The sequence below is a fragment of the Nothobranchius furzeri genome, chromosome 16, assembly GCF_043380555.1.
Source record: "Nothobranchius furzeri strain GRZ-AD chromosome 16, NfurGRZ-RIMD1, whole genome shotgun sequence".
In the NCBI taxonomy this organism is placed as follows: domain Eukaryota; kingdom Metazoa; phylum Chordata; class Actinopteri; order Cyprinodontiformes; family Nothobranchiidae; genus Nothobranchius; species Nothobranchius furzeri.
The window spans coordinates 5503695-5529680 of record NC_091756.1 but is presented as its reverse complement, the minus strand read 5'-3'; the positions used below and the strand labels follow the sequence as shown (position 1 = coordinate 5529680).

The window sequence follows — 25986 nt, the reverse complement described above, 5'->3', positions numbered from 1 at the left end:
TTCAATTCAATTCAATTCAAAAATACTTTATTAATCCCACAGGGGAAACTGATTGCTGTAGTAGCTCAGAATAATAATAATAATCAAGACATAAAAGAGTTGTTGTATATTACAATGGCTGTTGGCAGGAAGGATCTCCAGTAGCGGTCAGTGTTGCAGCCAAACTGAGGAAGCCTCTGACTGAAGACACTCTTCCGTTGTCGGACAGTCTTGTGAAGAGAATGCTCAGGGTTGTCCATCATTTTCTTGATTCTCTGGAGAATCCCTCTTTGCATGATCTCCTCCAGTGGTTCCACAGTCGTCCCCAGAACAGAACCAGCCTTTTTTATTAGGCTGTTGAGCCTTTTCAGGTCCCTGCTTCTGATGCTACTACCCCAACAGACGATGGCTGAAGAGATTACACTCTCAACAACAGACTTGTAGAAGATCTGCAGCATCTTGCTACAGACATTGAAGGACCTAACCGTCCTCAAGAAGTGCAGTCTGCTGTATCCCTTCTTGTAAACAGCTTCGCTGTTCTTTCTCCAGTCCAGTCTGTTGTCCAGGTGAACTCCAAGGTATTTGTATTCCTCAACCACCTCCACTTCTTCTCCCATGATGGAAACAGTGTTTGACTCCACCCTGTTTCTTCTGAAGTCTAAAATCATCTACTTTGTTTTTGTTCACGTTCAAGGTCAGATGATTGTTTCCACACCATGCCACAAAGCGCTCCACCAGCTCTCTGTACTCAGCTTCCTGTCCATCTCTGATACAGCTGACTACTGCAGAGTCATCTGAGTATTTCTGTAGATGACAGGTCTCTGATTTGTACTGGAAGTCTGAGGTGTACAGGGTGAAAAGGAATGGTTAGAGTACAGTCCCCTGTGGTGCTCCAATGTTACTGATCGCCTGGTTTGATGTGCAGTTCTTCAGCCTCCCAAACTGTGGTCTGTTTGTCAGGTAGTCTTTAATCCAGGTGATAGTTGAGGTCCCCACCTGTGTCTTCTGGAGTTTCTGGCAAAGTACATCAGGCTGGATTGTGCTAAATGCACTGGAGAAATCAAAGAACATGACCCTGACAGTGCTGCCTGCTTTGTCCAGATGACAGTGGATTGGTTGAAGCAGCTGGATGATGGCATCTTCAACTCCAATTCCATGGCGATAAGCAAACTGCAGCGGGTCCTGATATGTTCTAGTTTGCTTATTCAGGTGGACCAACAGGAGTCTCTCCAGGACCTTCATGATGTGGCACGTGAGGGCAACTGGTCTGTAGTCGTCATTGACTGATGGGCGAGTTTTCTTTGGAACTGGAACAAGGCAGGATGTCTTCCACAGGACTGAAACCTTCTCCTGGGCCAGGCTGAGGTTGAAGAGGTGCTGCAGAATCCCACAGAGCTGCTCTGCACAGGCCTTCAGTACTCTGGGGCTGACACCATCTGGACCTGCAGCCTTGTTCCTGTTCAGTCTCTCCAGCTGCCTCTTCACCTGACTTCTAGAGACAGATAGGTGGGAGGGGGAGGTAAATGGGGCAGCAGCATCTCCTGACTTGGTTGAAGACAGATTTATATAACCAGAAGAGTCCATGACTGCGTTAGAGGACAAAAGAGCTGGCGTGTGACAGGAAAATGTTGGATCAGAGGAGGATGGGATGTCTGATTGGCTGAGGACAGGCAAGGAGAATGCTGGGTTTGTTCCTGAACTGAACCTATTGAAGAACTTGTTCAGTCATTGGCTGTGTCCAGGCTGCCATCTGTGCAATCCTTCCTCTGCTTGAAGCCTGTGATCTTCTTCATCCCTGACCAGACATCTCTGATATTGTTCCTCTGTAGTTTGTTCTCCAGCTTCTTCCTGTATGCCTCCTTGCTGTCTCTGATCTTGATCTTCAGTTGCTTCTGTATACTCTTCAATAATTCCCTGTCTCCCTCCTTGAAGGCTATTTTTGCTCATTTAGCAGATTTTTCAGTTCACTGGTGATCCAGGGTTTGTTATTAGCGAAGCATCTCACTGTTCTGGTGGGTATGATATTGTCCACACAGAAGTTTATATAGTCAGTGACACATCCAGTCATGGCATTGATGTACTCTTCATATCCTTGGCAGAGAGTCATCCAGTCTGTGGCCTCAAAACAACTCTGCAGGGCTTCTTCAGTGTCCTGTGACCATTTTTTAACAGTTCTTCTTGTCACAGGTTGCCTCTGAACAAGTGTATTCTTGTTCAGAGGCAACTGAGCAGAGAAAAACAAGATTGTGATCTGATTGTCCCAGAGAAGGTCTTGTTTTGGACATGTATGCATTCTTTACATTTGCTTCGTCTTCGTCTTCGTCTTCCTCTTCCTCCGCTTATCCGGGTCCGGGTCGCGGGGGCAGCATCCCAATTAGGGAGCTCCAGGCCGTCCTCTCCCCGGCCTTGTCCACCAGCTCCTCCGGCAGGACCCCAAGGCGTTCACGGACCAGATTGGAGATGTAACCTCTCCAACGTGTCCTGGGTTGACCCGGGGGCCTTCTGCCGGCAGGACATGCCCGAAACACCTCCCCGGGGAGGCGTCCAGGAGACATCCTGACCAGATGCCCAAACCACCTCAACTGGCTCCTTTCGATCCGGAGGAGCAGCGGTTCTACTCCGAGTCCCTCCCGAATGTCCGAGCTCCTCACCCTATCTCTAAGGCTGAGCCCGGCCACCCTACGGAGGAAACTCATTTCGGCCACTTGTATCCGCGATCTCGTTCTTTCGGTCATTACCCAAAGCTCATGACCATAGGTGAGGATTGGGACGTAGATCGACCGGTAAATCGAGAGCCTGGCTTTCTGGCTCAGCTCCCTCTTCCCCACGACAGATCGGCTCAGCGTCCGCATCACTGCAGACGCCGAACCAATCCGCCTGTCGATCTCCCGATCCCTCCTACCCTCACTCGTGAACAAGACCCCGAGATACTTAAACTCCTCCACTTGAGGTAGGACCTCTCCCCCGACCGGGAGGTGGCAAGCCACCCTTTTCCTGTCGAGAACCATGGTCTCAGATTTGGAGGTGCTGATCCTCATCCCAGCCGCTTCACATTCGGCCGCGAACCTACCCAGCAAGAGCTGAAGGTCAGAGCTGGATGAAGCTAGGAGGACCACATCATCCGCAAAAAGCAGAGACGAGATTCTCCTGCCACCAAACTCGACACACTCCACACCACGGCTGCGTCTAGAAATTCTGTCCATAAAAGTGATGAACAGAACCGGTGACAAAGGGCAGCCCTGGCGGAGTCCAACCCTCACTGGGAACAGGTCCGACTTACTACCGGCTATGCGGACCAAACTCACGCTCCTCTGGTAAAGGGACTGAATGGCCCTTAACAGAAAGCCACCCACCCCATACTCCTGGAGCGTCCCCCACAGGGTGCCCCTGGGGACACAGTCATAAGCCTTCTCCAAATCCACAAAGCACATGTGGATTGGTTGGGCAAACTCCCATGCCCCCTCCATCACCCTTGCAAGGGTATAGAGCTGGTCCACAGTTCCACGGCCAGGACGAAAACCACATTGCTCCTCCTCTATCTGAGATTCAACTATCGATCGGACCCTCCTCTCCAGTACCTTGGTGTAGACCTTTCCAGGGAGGCTGAGGAGTGTGATCCCCCTATAGTTGGAACACACCCTCAGGTCACCCTTCTTAAAGATGGGGACCACCACCCCGGTCTGCCACTCCCTAGGAACTGCCCCCGATGACCACGCAATGTTGTAGAGACGTGTCAACCATGACAGCCCTACAACATCCATAGCCTTGAGATACCCAAAACGAACCTCATCCGCCCCCGGGGCTCCGCCGCTGTGTAGTTGTTTGACTACCTCAGCAACTTCTGCCCCCGAGATTGGACAGTCCATCCCCAGGCCTCCCAGCTCTGGTTCCTCCTCGGAATGCGCATTGGTGGGATTGAGGAGCTCCTCAAAGTATTCCTTCCACCGTCCGACTATAGCCTCAGTTGACGTCAGCAGCTCCCCATCCCCACTGTAAACAGTGCGAGCGAGTTGCTGCCTTCCTCTCCTGAGGCGCCGGACAGTTTGCCAGAACCTCTTTGGAGCCGATCGATAGTCTTTCTCCATGGCCTCACCAAACTCCTCCCACGCCCGAGATTTTGCCTCGGCAACTGCCACTGCTGCACCCCGCTTGGCTATCCGGTACCTGTCTGCTGCCTCCGGAGACCCACAGACCAGCCACGCCCTGTAGGCCTCCTTCTTCAGCCTGACGGCTCCCCGAACCTCTGGTGTCCACCAGCGGGTACGGGGGTTGCCACCACGACTGGCACCGGCCACCTTACGACCACAGCTAGCAACAGCCGCCTCGACAATCGCAGAGTGGAACAAGGCCCACTCGGACTCAATGTCCCCCACTGCTCTCGGGACGTGGTCAAAGCTCTGCCGGAGGTGGGAGTTGAAGACCGTCTTGACAGGTTCTTCTGCCAGGCGTTCCCAGCAGACCCTCACTATGCGTTTGGGTCTGCCAGGTCTACGCGGCATGTTCCCTTGCCATCTGATCCAACTCACCACCAGGTGGTGATCAGTTGACAGCTCCGCCCCTCTCTTCACTCGGGTGTCCAAAACATACGGCCGCAGGTCAGATGATACGACTACAAAATCTATCATCGACCTGTGACCTAGGCTGCCCTGGTACCAAGTGTACCGGTGGGCATCCTTATGTTCGAACATGGTGTTCGTTATGGCCAAACTGCGGCTTGCATAGAAGTCCAATAACAAAACACCGCTCGAGTTCAGATTAGGTGGGCCGTTCCTCCCAATCACACCCCTCCAGGTCAAGCTGTCATTGCCCACGTAAGCATTGAAGTCCCCCAGCAGGACAATGGAGTCCCCTGATGGAGCACTATCTAGCACTCGTCCGAGGGACTCCAAAAAGGGTGGGTACTCTGAACTGATATTTGGCCCATAAGCACAAACAACAGTCAGGACCCGTTCCCCGACCCGAAGGCGCAAGGAAGCTACCCTCTTGTCCCCCGGGGTAAACCCCAACACACAGCTAGAGAGTCTCGGGGCTAACAAAAAGCCAACCCCAGCCCTCCGCCTCTCACCCGGAGCAACTCCAGCAAAGTAGAGTGTCCAACCCCTCTCCAGGTCTCGGGTTCCAGAGCCAATGCAATGTGTCGAGGTGAGTCCGACTATATCTAGCCGGTACCGCTCAACCTCTGCCACAAGCTCCGGCTCCTTCCCCGCCAGCGAGGTGACGTTCCATGTCCCAAAAACTAGTTTTCTTGTCCGGGGATTGGACCGCCAAGGCCTTGGTCTGCCACCCGATTCGCATTGCACCGGACCCTTCATGTTCCTCCTGCGGGTGGTGGGTCCACAGTTGGACGAGCCCATGTATCCGGTTTGGGCTGGGCCCGGCCGGGCCCCATGGGCGAAAGCCCGGCCACCAGGCGCTCGCTCACGGGCCCCAACCCCTGGCCTGGCTCCAGGGTGGGACCCCGGTAACCCTCCGGGCCGGGTACTCCGACTCTTTGTTTTAACCGCCATGAAAGATCCTTCGAACCGTTCTTTGTCTCACCCTTCACCTAAGACCAATTTGTCATGGGAGACCCTACCAGGGGCACTAAGTGCCCCAGACAACATAGCTCCTAGGATCATTAGGGCACTCAAACTCCTCCACCACGATAAGGTGACGGTTCAAGGAGGAGCTCTTGCATAACACAAATCCAATGTCTTGTCGTGGAGCCCCACTCTAAGGGAGTTTGCAGTGTATTAGTGAGTCATATATTGTACAACCACAGTCATAAAGTTTTCAATCAGTAGTTTTATTTCAGTATGTATTTTTCCAGTATCACAAAAAATGTAATTTTATATGGTTAAAACCATCTAGCTTATGTGCACTTTTTAAAACACTGCCCAGCAAACATTCGGACGTTTAATGACAGTTGAACGGTCACAACTGTAAAATACCTGGAATTAAGAAAAATTAACATGACATCTACTGCATTTTCCTTGCCCAGACTCGAACCCGTATCCTCCGGGGCGAGAGTCAACCGCTCTCCAGCTGAGCTATGCCAGCAACTACTGAACATTAAACTTTTTTATATAGATAGGTAGAGGGTGAAGTGCGGCGTGAACTAACCAATCAGAGGACAGAGAAGATCTGCCACAGGCCACGCCTCCAGAGTGCCAAAAGCCCTTACAGCCGAGCGAGCAGGAGTCAGAAACCGAGCGCGCAGAGAGGCTGCCGAGCGCGCACAGAGGCTGCCGCGCGCGCATGTTTTCCTCTGCCGTGTGCTCGTTGACAACGCGCGCACGCAGGTTTGTCACTTGTGCACATCCTTGTGCGCTCACAGACACAGTTTGCTCCCTCTCAGTGCACAAATGACCTCTCGCCATGTACATTTTCACTCGCGAGTCCCGTTCACACGCGCGATGTGGACCCAATTCGCGTGCACGGGTTGTGGCACGGGTCTGACGCGATAAGACAACACTGGTGAACTCTCTTGGCAAATAATATGGGTGACAACTTACTGCCAAGAGTTCAACATCTGGGCTGCAGAGATGATATTTCACTGAAACATGACCTGGATGGCACCATCTGTTGTTGACAAGCACTGCCACTATATGTATATATATATATATATATATAGATATAGATATATATATATACATATATACATATGTGTGTGTGTGTATATATATATATATATACATATATATTCGTACATATATGTGTATACACACTCACACACACACACACACACACACACACACACACATACATATATATATATATATATATATATATATATATATATATATATATATATACATACATACATATACATGCTGGGGGGATACAGTTCTGCAGCACAATATACACTTGGACAGTATTAGTGTTGTGTATATACAGTTAATTCTATGTGCAATAACTGTATATACACAGCACTAATACTGCTCATATGTAAATAGCGCTGCAGAACTGTACCCCCCCCCCCTCCCCAGCATGTTTTCTACACTGAGTAGGAGATGCTCTGCATCTCATTTTACAATTGTATAGTGACAATAAAGGCATTCTATTGTGTGTGTGTGTGTGTGTGTGTGTGTGTGTGTGTGTGTGTGTGTGTGTGTGTGTGTGTGTGTGTGTGTTTGTGTGTGTGTGTGTGTGTGTGTGTGTGTGTGTGTGTGTAAGCTAAGCTAAATATACTTGTTTTTAAATTACATTTATTGGGTCCACCCATTTTGCCATAGACCCACCCACAAATTGAATTTCTGGCTACTCCACTGCACTATAATAAAGAGTAAGAAACTGACGGGGTCTGAATACACAATAATACCCACAAAAGGCCTTGGTGGTTTTTATGTAAGTGCTGCAGTGAAAGCTGAGTAACAAAATAAAGCTCCATATAAGTTGTGGGATGTGATGCGTGACGGGATGTCTCCAGGTAGAACTAAGTCGTCATTTTTGTTTTTGCAACTAAAATGTGTTGACCTGGCTGGCCTCAATGACTGAGAACGAGAGATGGGAGTGAAGGGGACTGATTTATTTTCTTTCAGTTTTGAAAACTTTATCAATCAGATCGTTAAAAGACAACCAGTTTGAGCATAACTGACGCACAAAGACCAAAGTCCTCGTCTCTGAACCATTCTAGACACCTGGAGGCTTCCGACCTCGGGCTGGCTGTTCCTGTTCCTGACACGCAGCAGGGGGCGCTCCTGAGCAGCTGTTAGGTGGCGATGGCCTTCAATCTGATCTGAGATCAGAGATAAATATTCAGTTATAGGTGTTTTTAACATATAAGAATTTTTTGTTTTTTTATTATAAACACATTTAAGTCCCAGGATTGAGTTCAGCAATAGTTGCGTTACTTTTAAGTTACTTTCCCCTTTTCCCTGATTGGTCTTTTACTGTGTAGGCCTACATTTGACAAATTAAAATAGATGTTATATTTAAAATGATAAAGCTTGTCATTTAAAAAATGTAATAAATTGGTCAAAATTATATTTACGTTCTTTTAGAATGAGATGTACTTTGATTTACTTATAAGCTAATGCAATAAAATAAATATATGACACAATGTGGTTCCTGCTCTGGTGGAGAGGACAGAAAACATGTTTTCAGCATCCCGCCTGGGGAGGCCTCTGCTGCAGGGACCCTTGGGAGACGCTATCAGACGCCAGTGGAAGCTGCGATCAATGATGGTAAATATTGTCCGTTTGGGTTTCTTTTAAGTGTTCAAGGCCGCTCATGTGCCTGTTTGCTCACTTTATCTAAATTATAGCCGTTAGAAAGTTAGCGTGAAGCAGAGCGCACTTTAACCACATATCAGCCACTGGATCCCCCCACACACACGCACACATCTCAGGATAACCTGAGAGGATGTACCCGGACTCACCTGGTGGTCCAGCTGCCTCAAACCCGTCCGACTTCAGGAGCCATTAGGGACATTTGCATTTGCTATCTGCAGATAGATTTAACAGGAAGGGTCCGTTCAGCTGCGCATCTGTTACATTGTTTAGTATAAAAGACCGGAAGTCCTTTGATAAACTAATTTCTACACACGTGTATGGTTATTTTACGACGACTAAATAAATTCTTCAGTTTTTAACAAATGTAAAATTGCAGAACTTACAAGTTAATAACCAGCTAGCGCGTGTCTTGTTAGGAGAAGGCCCGAGTCTGCTGCTGCAGGCCGCGTGTTCACGTCTGATGAACGATGAAGGGCGTGTGCACGAGCTTTAGGTGAAGCTGGAAAAATGCCAGTTTGGTGCTATAGAGTTCATTTAGGTCAGTTTTCTACTTCAAAGGTGAAACTGTGAGATACCCGTTCAGCCACAAGTTTTAGACTTTATTTGTTATAACTTTGATGATGATGATGATGATGATGATGATGATGATGATGATGGCTTATACAGCTGCCAATCACACTATTGGAATATTGGGAAAAGGTTCAATATTATAATATAGACTGAAAGCGTAACACTCAATCCGCTGAATCCAGATGGTTTCACACGCAGGGGTTTTGCCTAGATGCTAGATCTCCTACAAACATGACCTGAACGCGCCATGCTGACCTATTGAGCCTGCTGTTCGTGCTGGTTCCTTTCTGAACCAAGACACTGAGTGTGAAACGAGATTTCATGTCAAGAATGAAATTATCTGGCCCGATTGTTTCAGTTTCCAGCCGCTGCCTCTGCAGGACTCGTTTGAGCCTGCTGCAAAGCCAATCAGAGGCGGTCAGCGGCCACCTGCAGGAAGTCTTCCGTCCATTTATCTCCTCCCTCCTCCTGCCTCAGATAACAAGCAGCGTTGGAGCGAGCAGAGCAACACCACCCTGATGGGCACCAGAACCCTCTAACCGTCCGGTCTGTTGGGGAATTTTGCTGTAGACCGTTCAGACGTGCCTCAGGGCGACGGGAGCAGCATGAGCGTCCCGCTGTACGCACCGACCCCTGTCCAGCCGGCTCACCCAACCCCCTTCTACATCGAAGATATCCTGGGGAGGACTTCTACCACCGCCGCCCTGACTTCTCCTTCACCTTCATCCTCCTCTTGCTCCTTTCCGCTCATCCCCACGCCTACTCTACCGTCACCGAACTCGTCCTTCACTAGCCTGATGGCTCCGTACCGGACGCCCATCTACGAGCCCACACCGATTCACCCGGCCCTGTATGGTCCGTGTGCGTTCGGCTCCGTGTACCCGCTGCAGCAGCCCCGCTCCGTGGGGGAGTACGCGCAGGCGCTGCTGAGGCACGACGCGTTGGGTGAGCATGGACATTTCTGATGTACTGTGGTTCTGCTGGCCCATCCGCTCATGAGTTTTCGAGCTCGGTTCTTTGATCCAGGCTTCTCTCTCTCTCTGCGTGTGTGTGTGTGTGTGTGTGTGTGTGTGTGTGTGTGTGTGTGTGTGTGTGTGTGTGTGTGTGTGTGTGTGTGTGTGTGTGTGTGTGTGTGTGTGAATTCGTTTATAGTTTAGGTTAGAGTTAGGTTTAGGGAATCTCTAAAATGAAGGAAAGTCAATAGAGGTCCACACAAGCATATAAATACAAGTGTGTGTGTGTGTGTGTGTGTGTGTTTGTGTATGTGTGTGTGTGTGTGACTTTTCTGCATGACAGCCTTTCTCCTCACAAGCTTCGTTTCGGTGACAAAGAAACCGTCTTTGCGTCAGCATCACGCTTAACCGTGCACATCAAACTTCACAACATCTGTACTGACTGTACACATCTGCATGGTCTCAGCAGCAGGCCCAGTCCACTGCAGGCCCGGGTTTCGGGTTCAGTGCTGTACAGCACATTTCTTGCTGATGACTGACCACGCACTTCTGAGTCACACTTCTATTGTGACACACTGTGTGTGTGTGTGTGTGTGTGTGTGTGTGTGTGTGTGTGTGTGTGTGTGTGTGTGTGTGTGTGTGTGTGTGTGTGTGTGTGTGTGTGTGTGTGTGTGTTTCCTGAGTCCCATTGTTTCGAGACATCAGAAGGACCCGCTGACATGGACCATGTCTGGATCATCACTGCTTATAATGACTCCCATACACCCTCCACCCTTTTCCGTTCAGAGCGGAAGGCGTGAGCCTGTCGATAGCAGCAAATCTGGTTTCAGAAGCTGTTAAATGTTTTCCTGTCTCAGGCCGGCCAGCCGCTTCCTCGGGAGCCCGCTGCATGCTGCTGATTATTTTATCGACATCCTCAATACAGACATATTCAGGAAACACTCGGCCTCTGATAGCCCGGGATCCGTTTTTCACTCATTGTTGCACTTCCTCTGCAGGGCCCGAGGATGTGGCCGACTTTCTCTGTGCGCTGCGACCACAGCACAAAGCACAAAGCCAACACAGCAGCAAGGCCGAGAGGATCGAAGGAGACAGAGATAAAGTCACAAGATGTCAGAGAAAACAGGAAAAACATGTCAAAGCGTCACCAACAACATCCTGTTCGTTTCAACGCACAACAAACGCAACGATTTATTCATTTATTACACAATCCGTTTATTTCATTTGCAGTCTCTGTTTTTATTCGTCGTTTAAACACTGTTATTAACAGAAAAGGGTTTCTGCTCAACCTTTTGCTTTTCACAGCGGGAATGAATAATTACAGTAATGCAGTGATCTTTAAAAACGTGATAATAAATCAGATTTTTTAAGATAATTAATATGAATATATTATTATGTGAAATAAAACATTTGTCAGAAATAAACTTAAAAACGGCAAAAGACGATAAAACCCCGTTTACTGGGATTAGATGTCTAAATAAACCCAGTTTTTCTTGATTTCCGGGTAAATCTTCAATTCTAGATTCGGACCAGATTGAACTGAAGCTGGAAGTTCTGAGCGGATATTTGGACCCATTTTCCTCCGTCACGTTCCTGCGCGCGCTCCTGCAGCTGATTACAGATGATCCCAGATAGCCATCCACATTTGAACTCTATGTTTATTAACCAACGCGTTCAGTGGGGAGACTTTTGCATGGCTGAAGTGACCCAGACCCGACCCCACCGTGTCTCTGCAGGGAAACCTTTGCTGTGGACTCCTTTCATCCAGCGGCCTCTGCACAAGCGGAAAGGCGGCCAGGTCCGGTTCTCCAACGATCAGACCGTAGAGCTGGAGAAGAAGTTCGAGACGCAGAAATACCTGTCCCCCCCGGAGAGGAAACGCCTGGCTAAGATGCTGCAGCTTAGCGAGAGACAGGTAAACAACAACAACAACAACAACACGAGGCCAGAGGGCCTCAGACCATCTGTTAAAATCAGATTTAAATGATCGGAGCCCCTGAATACCAAATCATATGAAATAAATATATTTATGGGATAGAGTCTGAGTTTCAAGTGGTTCTGACCCGACCCAGCGGCTCTTATCCCACAGGAACATTTCTCTGGTCCTAAGGAATAACTGCTTTTCCTGCACCTTCAGCGGATATATTTAGTTTTTTGTTCTCTTAAATGAATTTGTTTAATTGGTGAATTATTATTATTATTATTATTATTATTATTATTATTATTATTATTATTATTATTATTATTACAGTATGTAATAATGCAGAAATAATTTAGTGATTGTTGAAAGAAATTCTGAAATTACCGTTCATATAGTAACGATATAAAACATTGGTAACAGCTTTTTTGGATCAACTTAAAGAAATTGTTCAATTTTCTACACCTAAAATAATTAGTTTTTCTTGATATTTCTAATATGGTTCAATAACACACCACAAATGATCACAAATCAGTGTTTTGCAGCACTGTATTAACAAAACAGGGCAGACACATTTACCCTCTGGAGGCAGGCGTTGCAGATACGTTAAAACCTTCCTGGTTACTCCACGTACGTGTTTCATGAGCATGTTTTAACTCAGAAGTACCCCTGTAGGACTCAGTTGTTCGTCCTTTTATCAAAACTTATTTTGAGCCTGAGAGGGTCAAAAGGAAGTTAAGTCACTCAAGCAAGATTAATAAAAAAAACAGAAAGCACTTGGAGAGTGTAGACCTCCACCTTGCAAATACTGTGGGTTGTAATGCTCATCTAAAGCTATCTGGTCACTGATGGCTCTATAATTTATTAGCCACTTAATGAGTGACTACTGTATCTTATAAAGCAATAACACTTAAGTAGACACAAACAAAACCCAACACACTAAAGCCTGCAGTCAGAAGCCTAGCTACTTATTGTAGCAATTCTCAAACACATGAAAAGCTCAAACTCGACCCTCCCATAATCCAAACCTCATTTCAAGTACAATTTCTCACCTTTATCCTTAGTAGTGTTCATTTAGTCAATTATTTTAAAATGAGTTTTAGTCTTAATCTTTTGTCATCCAATTTCGTTTAACCCTCCCACTGTCCTAATGGGTGTGACCCCGTGAGGAAAGTTGACCATTGAGCAGGATTGATTCAATTCAAATTCAAAAATACTTTATTAATCCCAGAGGGTCCACGTGGCAGGGGTGAGGTGGTGCTCACTCCTCACCCCTGCCACATGAACCCAAGCGATAAACCATAAACCCTGCTCAATGGTCAACTTTCCTCACGGGGTCACACCCATTAGGACAGTGGGAGGGTTAATGTTAGTCTTATTTTAGTTGAGTAAAACAGAAAGTGAAATATTTTTTAACTTCTGTAAAGGAATTGCTAACTACTACTTGAAACTCTAAAGAAATATGAAAAATTCACATTTCACACCCTGGGTCAGTAAAACTGTATATATTTTTAAAATAATTATTACTGAAAAATACCAAAATAAGCACTCACAGTTTGAAATTGTACCCTTTATGACCCAACACATTAAATAATATTTAAAAGACTCAGATTTATTAAACTTTTAAACATTTGATTGGTAATGCTAATATAACAATTATTAACTTTCATATTAAATTTATCAAGTAATTCCATAATAATACAACAATAATTATACTAAATAAAAATCCCACTTGACACTTAAGTACATAAATAATCCATGAGCAGGCAGAAAACCCTTAAAAGATTTAAGACAGCAGATTGTTTTGGAAAATGCTAATCTAGCTAAAGAGATACAGCTATTACAATCTTAGAAATGTGTGTATGACATACGATTCAGTGGGCCTTAGGGTTAATATAGTAAACACATTTGTCTAATATTTGTAAACACAACAGGAAATGACATCATGATATCAAACTAATAAGACATGCGATGAGATAAAGGTGAGCATTGTTTTCAAGTGTATTTATTTGCCTGACAATAATGTATAAAGGAGAACACTGAACTCTGAACGCTGATAACATCAGCCGCAGCAGCACCACAAGTACATTAAACCGACCAGATTCAATGCTTGGTTTGGCTCCACAAATCCCTCCTTCCTCCTCCTCCTCCTCTTCCTCGTCCTCCTCCTCCTCCTCTTCCTCGTCCTCTTAATTCCACAATTCTAAAAACGCTAGGGCGTCGCAAAATCACTCAGAGGGCTGCAAATGGCCCCTGGGCCGCGCTGTGGACACACCTGTTTTAGACAAACTCTTGCAGCATAGACGTCCGGTTAGTGGTAGCTTGCTCAAACAGCGGCCATATCCGGACTCTGATTGGTTCATTTCTTGTCAGGTGTCGCCTGTTCCATTTGCTGATGGGTTCTCTTTTCCGTTGTCCCATCTTTTCCATTTTCTGATTGGATTTACGTTTCTGTTAATTTTCGTTGTCCTCTCTTATTTTTCAATGTAAATGTCGATCAATATCCGTCATAATTTAGTCTTTATTGGCGTGTGTTTTTACTTTTCATTTCGTTTTAGTCTGAAAATTCATTTGTCACAAAAAAAAAGAAACGAAAATATTAAGTAGTCACCTGAAATGGTTCTCCAAAGATCTTTAAGGACGACCTCTTGAAGCTCATCAAGAGAATGCCACGAGTGTGTAAAGCAGTAATCAGAGCAAAGGGTGGTTATTTTGATGAAAATAGAATCTAAAACATGTTTTCAGTTATTTTACCTTTTTTGGTTAAGTACATAACTCCACATGTGTTCTTCCATAGCTTGATCCCTTCATCCCCTGTGGCCGCCTTGAGAACAAGCTCGAGCATGTTATCGCAGATTATTTATATATATATATATATATATATATATATATATATATATGTGTGTGTGTGTGTATATATACACACATATATATACATATATACACATATATATATACGTATATGTATGTATATATATGTGTGTGTGTGTGTGTGTGTGTGTGTGTGTGTGTGTGTGTGTGTGTGTGTGTATGCATATACACATTTTTTTCCGCTTATCTGGAGTCGGGTCGTGGGGGCAGTAGCCGAAGTCGAGAGGCCCAGACTTCCCTCTCCCCAGCCTCTTGGGCCAGCTCCTCCGAGGAAATCCCAAGGCGTTCCCTGGCAAACTGAGAGACATAGTCCCTCCACCGTGTCCTGGGTCTTCCTTTAGGTCTCCTCCTGGTTAGACATGCCTGGAAAGCCTCACCAGGAAGGCGTCCAGGAGGCATCCTGACCAGATGCCTGAGCCACCTCAACTGGATCCTCTCGATGTGGAGGAGCAGCGAATCTACTCCGAGCCCCTCCCGGTTGACCGAACTTCTCACCCTACCTCTAACCCCAAAATTCCACTATCTCCGCTCCGCCCCCGCTTTCCGCTGCCGCTGGCTTCCGAACTCCAATTATACTATACCCGCTCTACAACGGCTCCGCCCCGGTGCGGAGACCTGAGGTGGGCAAACAGGCATGCGTGGGATTTTCGAGATCTTGCGATGCAGTCTGAGCAATAAATGTGGAAGTTAGATCCAAACACCCGTTGTGTGGGAGAAGCATCGAAATGAACTGTTTAATCTGCCCATCATTTGTGTTGAGAGATCAGCAGTGTTTGGATCAACAAAGGGTGACTACTTTGATAGTGGATTTATGGCTTACTTTTGTGCATTTAAAGTTCAGCCGCCATTGATAGTTATTAAAAGTTGTTTAACCTATCCATATGAAACAAAAAAAACGCTTTTTGTTTATTGATTTATTGTGAAATAACGGAAGCTGTGCTTGCTCCTTTTCCTGTTGGGCTGTTGTGATTTCTGTCTATTGACTGCGGAGGTGCTCCGGCATCCGGCAAAAATAGAATCGATCCTATTTTTGCCGGATGGCAGAACGGCGGGCGGCGCACTGCGCCGCACGGCCGCAGTAGTGGAATAGCTCTGATTGACTACAACAGGACCGATTTTGCTGCGGAGTTCGTGCCGGAGCGGAGCGGAGATAGTGGAATTTTGGGGTAAGGGAGAACCTATCCACTCTGTGGAGAAAACTCATTTCGGCTGCTTGTATCCGTGATCTCGTTCTTTCGGTAACTACTCGAAGCTCTTGACCATAGGTGAGGGAAGGAACACAGATCGATCGGTAAATCGAGAGGTTCGCCTTCTGACTCAGCTCTCTCTTCACCACGACAGACCGGTACAACGCCCGCATCACTGCAGACGCAGCACTAATCCACCTATCGATCTCATGCTCCAGCTTTCCTTCACTTGTGAACAAGACCCCGAGATACTTAAACTCCTCCACTTGGGGCAGAACATCATCCCTGACCTGGAGAAGGCATTCTACCCTTTTCTGACTCAAGACCATGGTCCCAGATTTAGAGGAGCTGATTCTCATCCCAGCTGCTTCACACTCTGCTACAAACTGCTCCAGCGAAAGCTGAAGATCACGTTCTGATGAAGCCAACAGGACCACATCATCTGCAAAAAGCAGAGACCTGATCCTCAGGCCACCAAAACGGATGCCCTCCACACCTTGGTTGTGCCTAGAAATCCTGTCCATAAAGGTTATGAACAGAATCGTTGACAAATGGCAGCCTTGACGGAGTCCAACTCTCACTGGGAATGAGTCTGACTTACTGCCGGCAATGCGGACCAAGCTCTGACACCGGTCATACAGGGACCTAACAGCCCATATCAGAGGGCCTGGTACCCCATACTCCCAGAGTACCCCCCACAGGGCCCCCCGAGGGACACGGTCAAACGCCTTCTCCAAATCCACAAAACACATGTAGACTGGTTGGGCAAATTCCCACGCACCCTCCAGGATCCTCCTAAGGGTATAGAGCTGGTCCAGTGTTCCACGGCCAGGACGAAAACCACATTGCTCCTCCTGAATCTGAGGTTCAACAATCCGATGGACCCTCCTCTCTAGAACCCCTGAATAGACCTTACCAGGAAGGCTCAGGAGTGTGATCCCCCTGTAGTTGGAACACACCCTGCGGTCCCCCTTTTTGAATAAGAGGACCACCACCCCGGTCTGCCAGTTCAGTGGGACTGACCCCAATGTCCACGCGACATTGCAGAGCCGCGTCAGCCAACACAGCCCCACAACATCCAGAGCCTTAAGGAACTCGGGGCGGATCTCATCCACCCTTGGAGCCTTGCCACAGAGGAGCTTTTTAACGACCTCAGTGACCTCAGCACCAGAGATTTGAGAGGCCAACCCAAAGACCCCAGACTCTGCTTACTCACAGGAAGACGTGTTGGTGGGATTGAGGAGGTCTTCGAAGTATTCTGCCCACCGATCCACAACACCTCGAGGAGAGGTCAGCAGCACACTATCCCCACTATAGATAGATTTGGTAGTGCACTGGTTTCCCCCCCTGAGGCGCCGGATGGTGGACCAGAATAGCCTCGAAGCCTACGTATGGAAGTCTTGCTCCATGGTCTCACTGAACTCCTCCCATGCCTGGGTTTTTGCCTCGGCAACCACATGAGCCGCGTTCCGCTTGGACTGCCGGTACTCGTCAGCTGCCTCTGGAGTCCCACAGGCCAAGAAGACCTGATAGGACTCTTTCTTCAGCTTGACAGCATCCCTAACCGCCGGTGTCCACCAGCGGGTTCGGGGGTTGCCACCACGACAGGCACCGATGATCCTGCGACTACAGCTCCGGTCGACCGCCTCAACAATGGAGGAACGGAACAGGGTCCATTTAGACTCAATGTCCCCTGCGTCCCCCGGAACATTTTGGAAGTTCTGTCGGAGGTGGGAATTGAAGCTCCTTCTGACAGGAGACTCTGCCAGACGTTCCCAGCAGACCCTCGCGATACATTTGGGCCTGCCTGGTCTGACCGGCATCCTCCCCCACCATCTGAGCCAACTCACCACCAGGTAGTGGTCAGTTGACAGCTACGCCCCTCTCTTCACCCGAGTGTCCAAGACATGCGGCCGCAGGTCAGATGAAACATCAACAAAGTTGATCATCGAGCTGTGGCCTAAGGTATCCTGGTGCCAAAAGCACATATGGACACCTTTATGTCTGAACATGGTGTTCATTATGGACAATCCAAGACTGGCACAGAAGTCCAATAAAAAAAACACCACTCGAATTCAGATCGGGGGGCCGTTCCTCCCAACCACACCTCTCCAGGTCTCACTGTCGTTGCCCACGTGAGCGTTAATTTCCCCCAGCAGAACGAGGGAGTCACCGGAAGGAGCGCTTTCCAGCACCCCCTCCAAGGTCTCCAAAAAGGGTGGGTAGTCTGAACTGTAGTTTGGTGCATAAGCACAGACCACAGCCAGAACCCCCCCCACCCCCACCCCCCCACACACACACACGTAGGCGGAGGGAGGCTACCCTCTCATTCACCGGGTTAATCCCCGGTGAATGAGAGGGTTTACACAGCATAGATATACATAGCATAGTTGAGGTTGGTAGAGGAACGTCTGAGCGTCTGACATAACTGGCATTATACAACAGTTAGTTCCGACCGAGTGATTTGATTGGTCAGGAGACTTTCCAAGAGTGCTGATATTGGACTATAACAGCACAGGGACTGTTTACAAACAGTATCACTCCGCTGTACGCAGGTGTTCTCAGTTAATTGTTAACGTTACTTCCGTTAACTCTTGGATTTTGACTGACTTCGCACAGCAAAGATGGACATATTTTCTCACATAACATTCGATCTACAATATGAATGGTCATCAGACTCTGACACTGAAGGGAAAGAAAGTGGACCGAATACATCAGCGCAAGCCAGGTGTGCTGACATGTCAACAGAGGACCTCGACGAATTAAAAAAGGGCAAAAAGGAAGTCAACACTGTGAGGCAGACAGCCTGGGCTCTGAACTGCTTTCAGACTTGGCTCAATCTCTAAAATATCCAAGTGAACTTTCAGCAAGTTAAGAAGACTGAACACAGTGTTAAGGGAGCTTTATGGATCCATCCGGACAGCTAAAGGGGAGCTCTACAGCATCAGCAGCTACCTCGGACTTCGGGCGCTCATGGAATGAATCAGGACTCAGAGTTTATACCAGCTAACAATGTTTTCAAAGGAGTCACACAGAAACATTCAGATAATTGTAAATGATACGAAGTAAAGTTACAGTGCTTTGTAGAAAATGTTTGTGTTGCCTAGCAACAACCTTGTCTGAGTCTCCGTTTTGTGTTGAGACTATTTGTGTTGGCGGAGCCTGATAAGTGATTAAATAAATTAACAAATCATAATCTGTTGTTGCTTATTGATGTTATGAAAATAAAATGAGCAGGTAGAACTGTTGTATAAAAGCAATATCACACTCGAGGTCCTGCGTTGTTGCTGAAAATCAGCACTGGTGTAGTTATGTACGACACTCGGCCTGCGGCCTCGTGCCTACGACCAAATCACACCAGTGCTGATATTCAGCAACAACGCATTCCCTCTCGTGTGATATTGCTTAATTGCGTGTTCTGGCAGCAAGCAATCATGTGACAAGAGAATAACTGATTTAAGAGAGAAATGTTCTTCAATTCTTTTACTTTGGTTTATGAGTGCTGAATTTAGATTAAAACAAAAGTACAAAAAATGATTTCAAACTACGTTATGCATTCACATCAAAGCAAAGTAAAAAATTATGTCAGATGATCTGCAGAGGGTTTACTTTTTTCAGTGTATTATTTTTATAGTTGTCACATTATATGTAACAAACTGACTTCAGGTTGGCTTACCTGGCTTCATATTGGGTTCTGTTTCTGGTTCTGCTATAGGCCCAGTTTGTTTGTGTATTGTTTTTTATTTTTCTTTTGGGGTGGGGTGGGGGTGGTTGGGGGGGGGCACTTTGGTATATTGGGCCTTCAGACTAACAGAACAGTCGCACAATGTATGTCTTTTTAATCTGCTCTAAATACCTGTATAGACCCAGGATAAACTGATTAATTTTGTTGTTTTTAGGTAAAAACCTGGTTTCAGAACCGCCGGGCAAAGTGGAGGAGGCTGAAACAGGTGAGTTATCACCCGAAGAACCTTGTCACCACTCATACCCAACAAGACACCTGGACTGAAGCGGTTCTGGTCCTTTACTCCTCAGGAGAACCCTCAGGGCAGTAAGAGGAATGCCGAGGAGGACTGCACTCTGAGGAGCAGTGGTAGAGGCGACCAGAGCCCTGAACAGGTGGGGCTCCAGAACCGAGAGCAGAGGCAGACGGGTGAGAACCCTCAGGCTGCGTGTCAGGCTTACACGGATCAGGACTCTGATGTATCGCATGATACGGACCAGAAACTGGACATAGAAGATGAGTTCACACTAAACCCATAGTCAGGGTCTGGAGACTAGACTGGAAACCCTGAGGCAACTGGATTGGGCCACAGCCAACCTTCTGGTTTGGATCACATCCTGATGGGTACTTGTAGGTAGGGTGACCAAATCACAACTTGCCAAATGTAGGACAATGTGCAATTCCAATTCAATCAGTTAGAGTAAAAACATCTATTTTGCCATTAAGCTTTAACTTAACTGGTAAATATACATAAAATATTGTTATCATCATATATATTTCATGTATTCTATTTGAATTGAATTTGAATAAGCAAACAGCAGAAGACATATGATTATTTCACAGTTCCTCTAGAGTTACCAGAGCTTAACCAAGGCTCTTTGGACCTTCTAGTGGCTCTGAATAACTTTAGTTCAAATCATTTCAAACCATCATCTGATTTTAGAAATATAGATCAGTCCACAATAAAAAAAGCAGGTTTTCAGAGTTTTTATTGAAACAACAGAATGACTAAAAATACCGGTAACATTTTTAGATCTATTTGTTTATTTAAAATTAATTTTCTGGAAGCGCTGGATGCACTCTGAACCTGTGCTTAAGTCCCGCCCCCTAGTTGGACAGCAACTGGCAGCTTTCGCTACACAGTTTATGCAAGATTTATACTCGAAACTGGAGACTGTCAATAACGCGGGACATAAGGCTCAATTTGCAGGACGTCTAGAACATGCGGGACTGTCCCGCACAAAGCGGGACATCTGGTCACCCCACTTATAAGTTAGCCACTGGTGTTCAGGACCATCTCTACTGGACTGTTTTGATATTGATGCTGTCATCAAGTTGTGTTGGTTATAAATATTTTTATGCTTTAAATATATTCAGCTCTCTTTTCACCACAACAGACCGATACAATGCCTGCAACACCAACCTGCCTTTCAATCTTGTGCTCCAGTTTTCCCTCACTCGATAACAAGAGATACTTAAACTCCTCCACTTGGGGCAGAAACTCATCCATGACCCGGAGAAGGCATTCTGCCCTTTTCTGACTCACTGTCAAGGGCAGACAATCATATTGTGTGCCATGATGAGTTGATGCAGCTGTTCTCCTTCTGCAATTGTGGTGAAAGAGCAGAGGCCTTCATCACTAAAAAGTCTGGCACTTTTATAGAAGTTCATCAGGTTTGTGAATCAGTTTCTTTACTTAACAAGTGTCAGTTTCTCTGTTGATGTTAGATCTTCAATTTACATGGGAGATTTTTGTCTATATTTTAGACATGCTGTTACTGTGGTCACACAAGGTCCAGGCAGAACCAACCAATCCTCCACAAAAACCTGCTGTTGTCTGGGGCCATGCATTTTACAGGATGTATGGCGTCACAGACTCTGCAAATGCTGTCCTTACTGGGTGTACAAACCATTTCCACTGGCATGTACTTTAGGCATCAAAGACTGTACACAATCCCTGCTGTTATTTTAGCTTGGAAAAACGAACAGAATACTCTGACGCAGCAGCTGAAGGAGATGGATGGTGCTCTTTTGTTATTTGCTGACTGTAGATCTGACAGCCCTGGTCACTGTGTGGCATCCAAAAATGGTCAGTTTTTCATCTACAGTTTGATCTCTTCAGTAGCCGCTCATGTGGAGACATAAGTCTTAAGTGGAGCCTTTAATCTGCAAAACAGGTACTGTTGCTTGACCAAGGTCCCTCTCAAGCTTCCTCTTATCTTTATCTGCTTTGCTTCACAGATCAAGAAGAATGAACTTTTATAAGAATGAACCGTTATAATAACGAATACTGGATGATGCAAGGAAATACGTAAATAATCATATGGTTGAATAAACAATAATGTCTGAAGAATAATAACAATGTTTTGATTAATCTGTGCTTAGATTAATAAGGATGAAATGAAATATATGACCCATATATTTAATCAGCACATGTGACTGGACACGCACACACTCACCATATCTCCATGACGCAAGTTAAAGTTAACGTCACTGCACATAGATATTTACTTATCCACAAATCAGAGCATCCCTGATCTGGGAAAGGTGTGGTTCTGAGGTTTGTTTGTTAACGTCTCTTTACATGTTAAATTCTGGTTGGCCATGTCATCATAATATGGCAATAGTTAAAACAGAATCACTTGCTGAGTGATTCAGTGAGTAGTTTAGTCGAACTCGGCCACCGGAGGAAAACTCTTCTCCCATCGCATCTTTGACAAGCTGTCAAAACCTGTTGAATGCTACAGCTGACCGCAAAGCTTCTTTCAGAACAAACCTGACACAGCCAAGACTCCTTAAGAGTCCTTCCATAGACGCAAAACACTACCTGTTGTAACCTGGAGACAACTCGAAGACCGGGCTCGTGGTGCTGCGGTTTCTCCAACGGACCTCGGTGCCTTGGAGTCCACGGACTTCGACATATTCCGGATCTACCCTGGGGGGGGGGGGGGGGGGGGGGGTCGCCGAAAGAAAGAGTACGTAAGCACGACAGATTGCGTCTGATGCCGTTTTATTAGAGTTCAACGTTCTAGTTTAATGCAGACCAAATTCAATCACACTCAGAACTCCGCTTCTTTCAGATAGCAGGGTTCTGATAACATCACATTCACACAACATGTTACACTACATCATACACTCACCACTTCACAGTTTCCTAGTTGTCACGTTTTATAATTTGTTCAGAAAATAAATTTCTTACTTTTCATAAACTTGACTCTGTCTGAATTAATACGAAGTGTGTTACGATCCCTGAATAAACAAAGAATCCTAATTCTTCTGGTCAAACATTCAAAGATCAATCAGGTTGATACTCTATATTTATATAGAATCATTACATCTTATTGCTCATAATTAAACCCAAAATACATCTGTAGTCTAATTCTACAACTGTACTAAATTAGTCCCTTATAGAGGACAGAATTAACAAGGCCATTGATATACAGCTTGTGCTACCTACTATATATTTTATTCTAAAATATATATCTTTAATACGTATATTTGTCGTGCATGATTGATTCCCTCTGAATTTATTTTAGAGCTCAGAGGTTCCAAACAGCACATGGGTCTGAAGAGGAGCATCAGGCTCTTTAAGCCTGGATCACAGCATTGTTCATGTCACACAGTGAGATCTCCAGAAATGTGGCTCACTGTATGGGGCAAGATTCTGTGAGTCAAACTGTACCGACGTCTTGCTCCAACAGGAGATGCTGCGTCATGAGCGCAACTTCCAAAAGCATACGTCACTAAGCAGACTGCTCAGTGACTGAATCCACCTGAGTATCGTTTGTGGAGCTGACAAAACTGGGACGGGAGCGCTTTGTCAAACAGGGATTTATCAGGAGATCCTCAATGTTTGAAACTCGCTTTCTGGAATACCCAGACAATTATGTGTTTCTTTTTGCCACCCAGCGACTTGCGCATGCACACAAAGATAAAAAAACGGATGTCAACACGATCAGATCATTTCAGTTAGTGTCCATATAAACAGAAATTTGGGATTTCCAATCAACCAAGATTTGAATCGAATAGGGGAAATTTGGCGCATGTAAACGTAGCTGAGAAAAAGACCAGAGCCGTGAGCTGTTGCGTCGGTCTCGCTGTCGATCAACAAATGCTAGCTGCCATGCTAACTCCAGACGCTGGTTCGGACTCTTTTGTTTGGTGTTTATTTAAAAGGTGCGCAACCGCTGTGTAACTAAATAATTGTTAAAATATAAAACTGTGCGAACCCTGCCTGTTCAAGCCCCTTAATGAAGGTGAAAGTGCAACATTTCCATATTTTTTCAACCCATTAAGTTTAGTAATTATTTTCTCTGTAAGACCTCGGAAAGAAAGCATTCTCTCTTCCAAACTACAGCTGAAGCTGCGGGCTTCACATCTGGCGTGTGTCCAAACTGTCATGAGTCAACAGCAAATAGGAAAATAATCATGGTTTGTCCATTAGCTTTGTTCCGGTAGATCTCGCAGCTGAGTTCAAACACATCCAGAGAGCCCAAACCACAAGTGTCAAAGTCAAAGAGTAATCTCAAACTTGTTTTGATTTAAACCAGATAAACAATATATATTCTGTTAATAATGCACCACCTCCTGGTTAAATCAAAGGCACATAGATTGGTTAAACCCTGACAATCGTTGTCCCAACACCATATTTAACTTCAAATAGCTTATCATCTAGCTCATGCAAACATCATGAGTGGGAGGATTGTTAGTGAGTAGATTAGGTTAATGATTGAGTGAAGACCCAGAATAAGGAGACAGATACCAGAGGAGTGAAATAGAAACACCCAGCTTACCACATGTACACTTTTGGGGTTCAGGACTCCTCACAGCACAACGGTCAGGCTTTTGTGTGGCAGTGGACTTTTTAACAACGTGACGTCTTTACCAATGGTAAAGGTACGGTTGATGAAGGGTCTCATTGGTTTGTTTGAGTTACATTACAGGAGTTGAACAACCTCGCACATTCAGGACTATTCTAAAACCAACAGCACACTCATTGATCTCAGACCCTGGATTGTGTAATCGTTCACAAATTGTTCAGAGGAAAGTCAACATTCGGAGGAATAACACTAATGTTGGGCGGGTGAAATGTTCAGCAGATAGCTGGCAAATTCCAAAGTGCCCAACTAATCTGTTCAAAACAAACACCTGATGGACAAGTGATCACATAGAGGTTATACCTTCTGATGTGGACACAGAACAGGTGAAGGCTGTTCCTCTCTGATGTGCTGACGAATTAACTCAGCAGCAGGAGCAATGTAGCCACAAAAGAGCTTGTGGTTGTCAACAACAACATTTAGTACATTTACTGTATCAACATAACGTTACATAGAAACATAATATAATATACATAATATAACAATTTAAAGGAGTCATGTGACATTGGACATCACAATAATGAGCCTAAGTCACTTCCGCATCACGGGTCCCCGGAAGAATGACAAAATTAATGCAAGTCAACGGGGCTAAAAACATTATTTTCCAACCCGCTTTGCCTTTCGCCCTGGATCACACATATGTTGTACTGAAATTTAAATAAAAAGTAATTATGGGTTTTTCGACCACGCCAGTCACGTACTTTGAGATTCATCAGCTTGTAAAAGTTCGTAATTAGCATGACTATTTCGGCACATCTCATATCACCACATAATCTCCTCTCCCCTAACATAGCTGCTTCTTACCACATTCAATTCAATTCAATTCTATTCAATTCAATTCAAAAATACTTTATTAATCCCACAGGGGAAACTGATTGCTGCAGTAGCTCAGAATAATAATAATAATCAAGACATAAAAGAGGTGTTGTATATTACAATGGCTGTTGGCAGGAAGGATCTCCAGTAGCGGTCAGTGTTGCAGCCAAACTGAGGAAGCTTCTGACTGAAGACACTCTTCCGTTGTCGGACAGTCTTGTGAAGAGAATGCTCAGGGTTGTCCATCATTTTCTTGATTCTCTGGAGAATCCTTCTTTGCATGATCTCCTCCAGTGGTTCCACAGTCGTCCCCAGAACAGAACCAGCCTTTTTTATTAGGCTGTTGAGCCTTTTCAGGTCCCTGCTTCTGACGCTGCTACCCCAACAGACGATGGCTGAAGAGATTACACTCTCAACAACAGACTTGTAGAAGATCTGCAGCATCTTGCCACAGACATCGAAGGACCTAAGCGTCCTCAAGAAGTGCAGTCTGCTGTGTCCTTTTTGTAAACGGCTTCGCTGTTTGACCAGACATGACCAGATTTATGGTGGTTCTTTCTTCCTGTGGAAAGCTTGCTGAACTTACAGTCATTTTCTCTCAGGTTTCTCCATGTCTGGTTCGATGACGTCACTTTCGTGATGCGCATTTGTAGTCCTGGACTCATTTTCACACAAAACCTAAAATAGTGTTTCTCCCTGTTCAAAAATAAGCACGTTCTTGGTATCAAAATGTGTCTTTAAAATTCACGGACATCAGATGTGAAATCCACGGTACAAAACATGTGGAATTAGAAAATAGCGTTTTTAGCCCCAGGGCTAAGACAAGGCCGGTCTTCTTCAAGGAGGAAAAGAAGTCCTCTTCCTCAGATGAGATCTGT

General features: G+C 45.8%; 1 protein-coding gene and 1 long non-coding RNA gene across 2 annotated transcripts; one reads left to right on the top strand and one right to left on the bottom strand.

Annotated features, from left to right (window-relative positions):
- The first annotated feature begins 9249 nt into the window (after window positions 1-9249).
- Window positions 9250-21711, top strand: hhex (hematopoietically expressed homeobox). Its single transcript, XM_015942003.3, has 4 exons — window positions 9250-9707; window positions 11452-11630; window positions 19591-19641; window positions 19727-21711. The coding sequence occupies exons 1-4, from the start codon at window positions 9368-9370 to the stop codon at window positions 19952-19954; spliced, it is 798 nt and encodes a 265-aa protein (XP_015797489.3). The 5' UTR covers window positions 9250-9367; the 3' UTR covers window positions 19955-21711.
- On the bottom strand, window positions 21680-24493 carry LOC139063474 (uncharacterized). The gene is made up of 2 exons (XR_011516818.1): window positions 24209-24493; window positions 21680-22350 (listed from the first exon to the last, which is right to left on the bottom strand). It is a non-coding gene; the product is annotated as an uncharacterized lncRNA (long non-coding RNA).
- Between the last annotated feature and the right edge of the window lie 1493 nt (window positions 24494-25986).

Coding starts and splice junctions, on each gene's coding strand:
- hhex (XM_015942003.3), top strand. CDS start 9,368: ATGAGCGTCCCGCTGTACGCACCGACCCCTGTCCAGCCGGCTCACCCA. Junction 9,708..11,451: donor GCTGAGGCACGACGCGTTGG/GTGAGCATGGAC, acceptor GTGTCTCTGCAG/GGAAACCTTTGCTGTGGACT. Junction 19,642..19,726: donor AGTGGAGGAGGCTGAAACAG/GTGAGTTATCAC, acceptor TTTACTCCTCAG/GAGAACCCTCAGGGCAGTAA.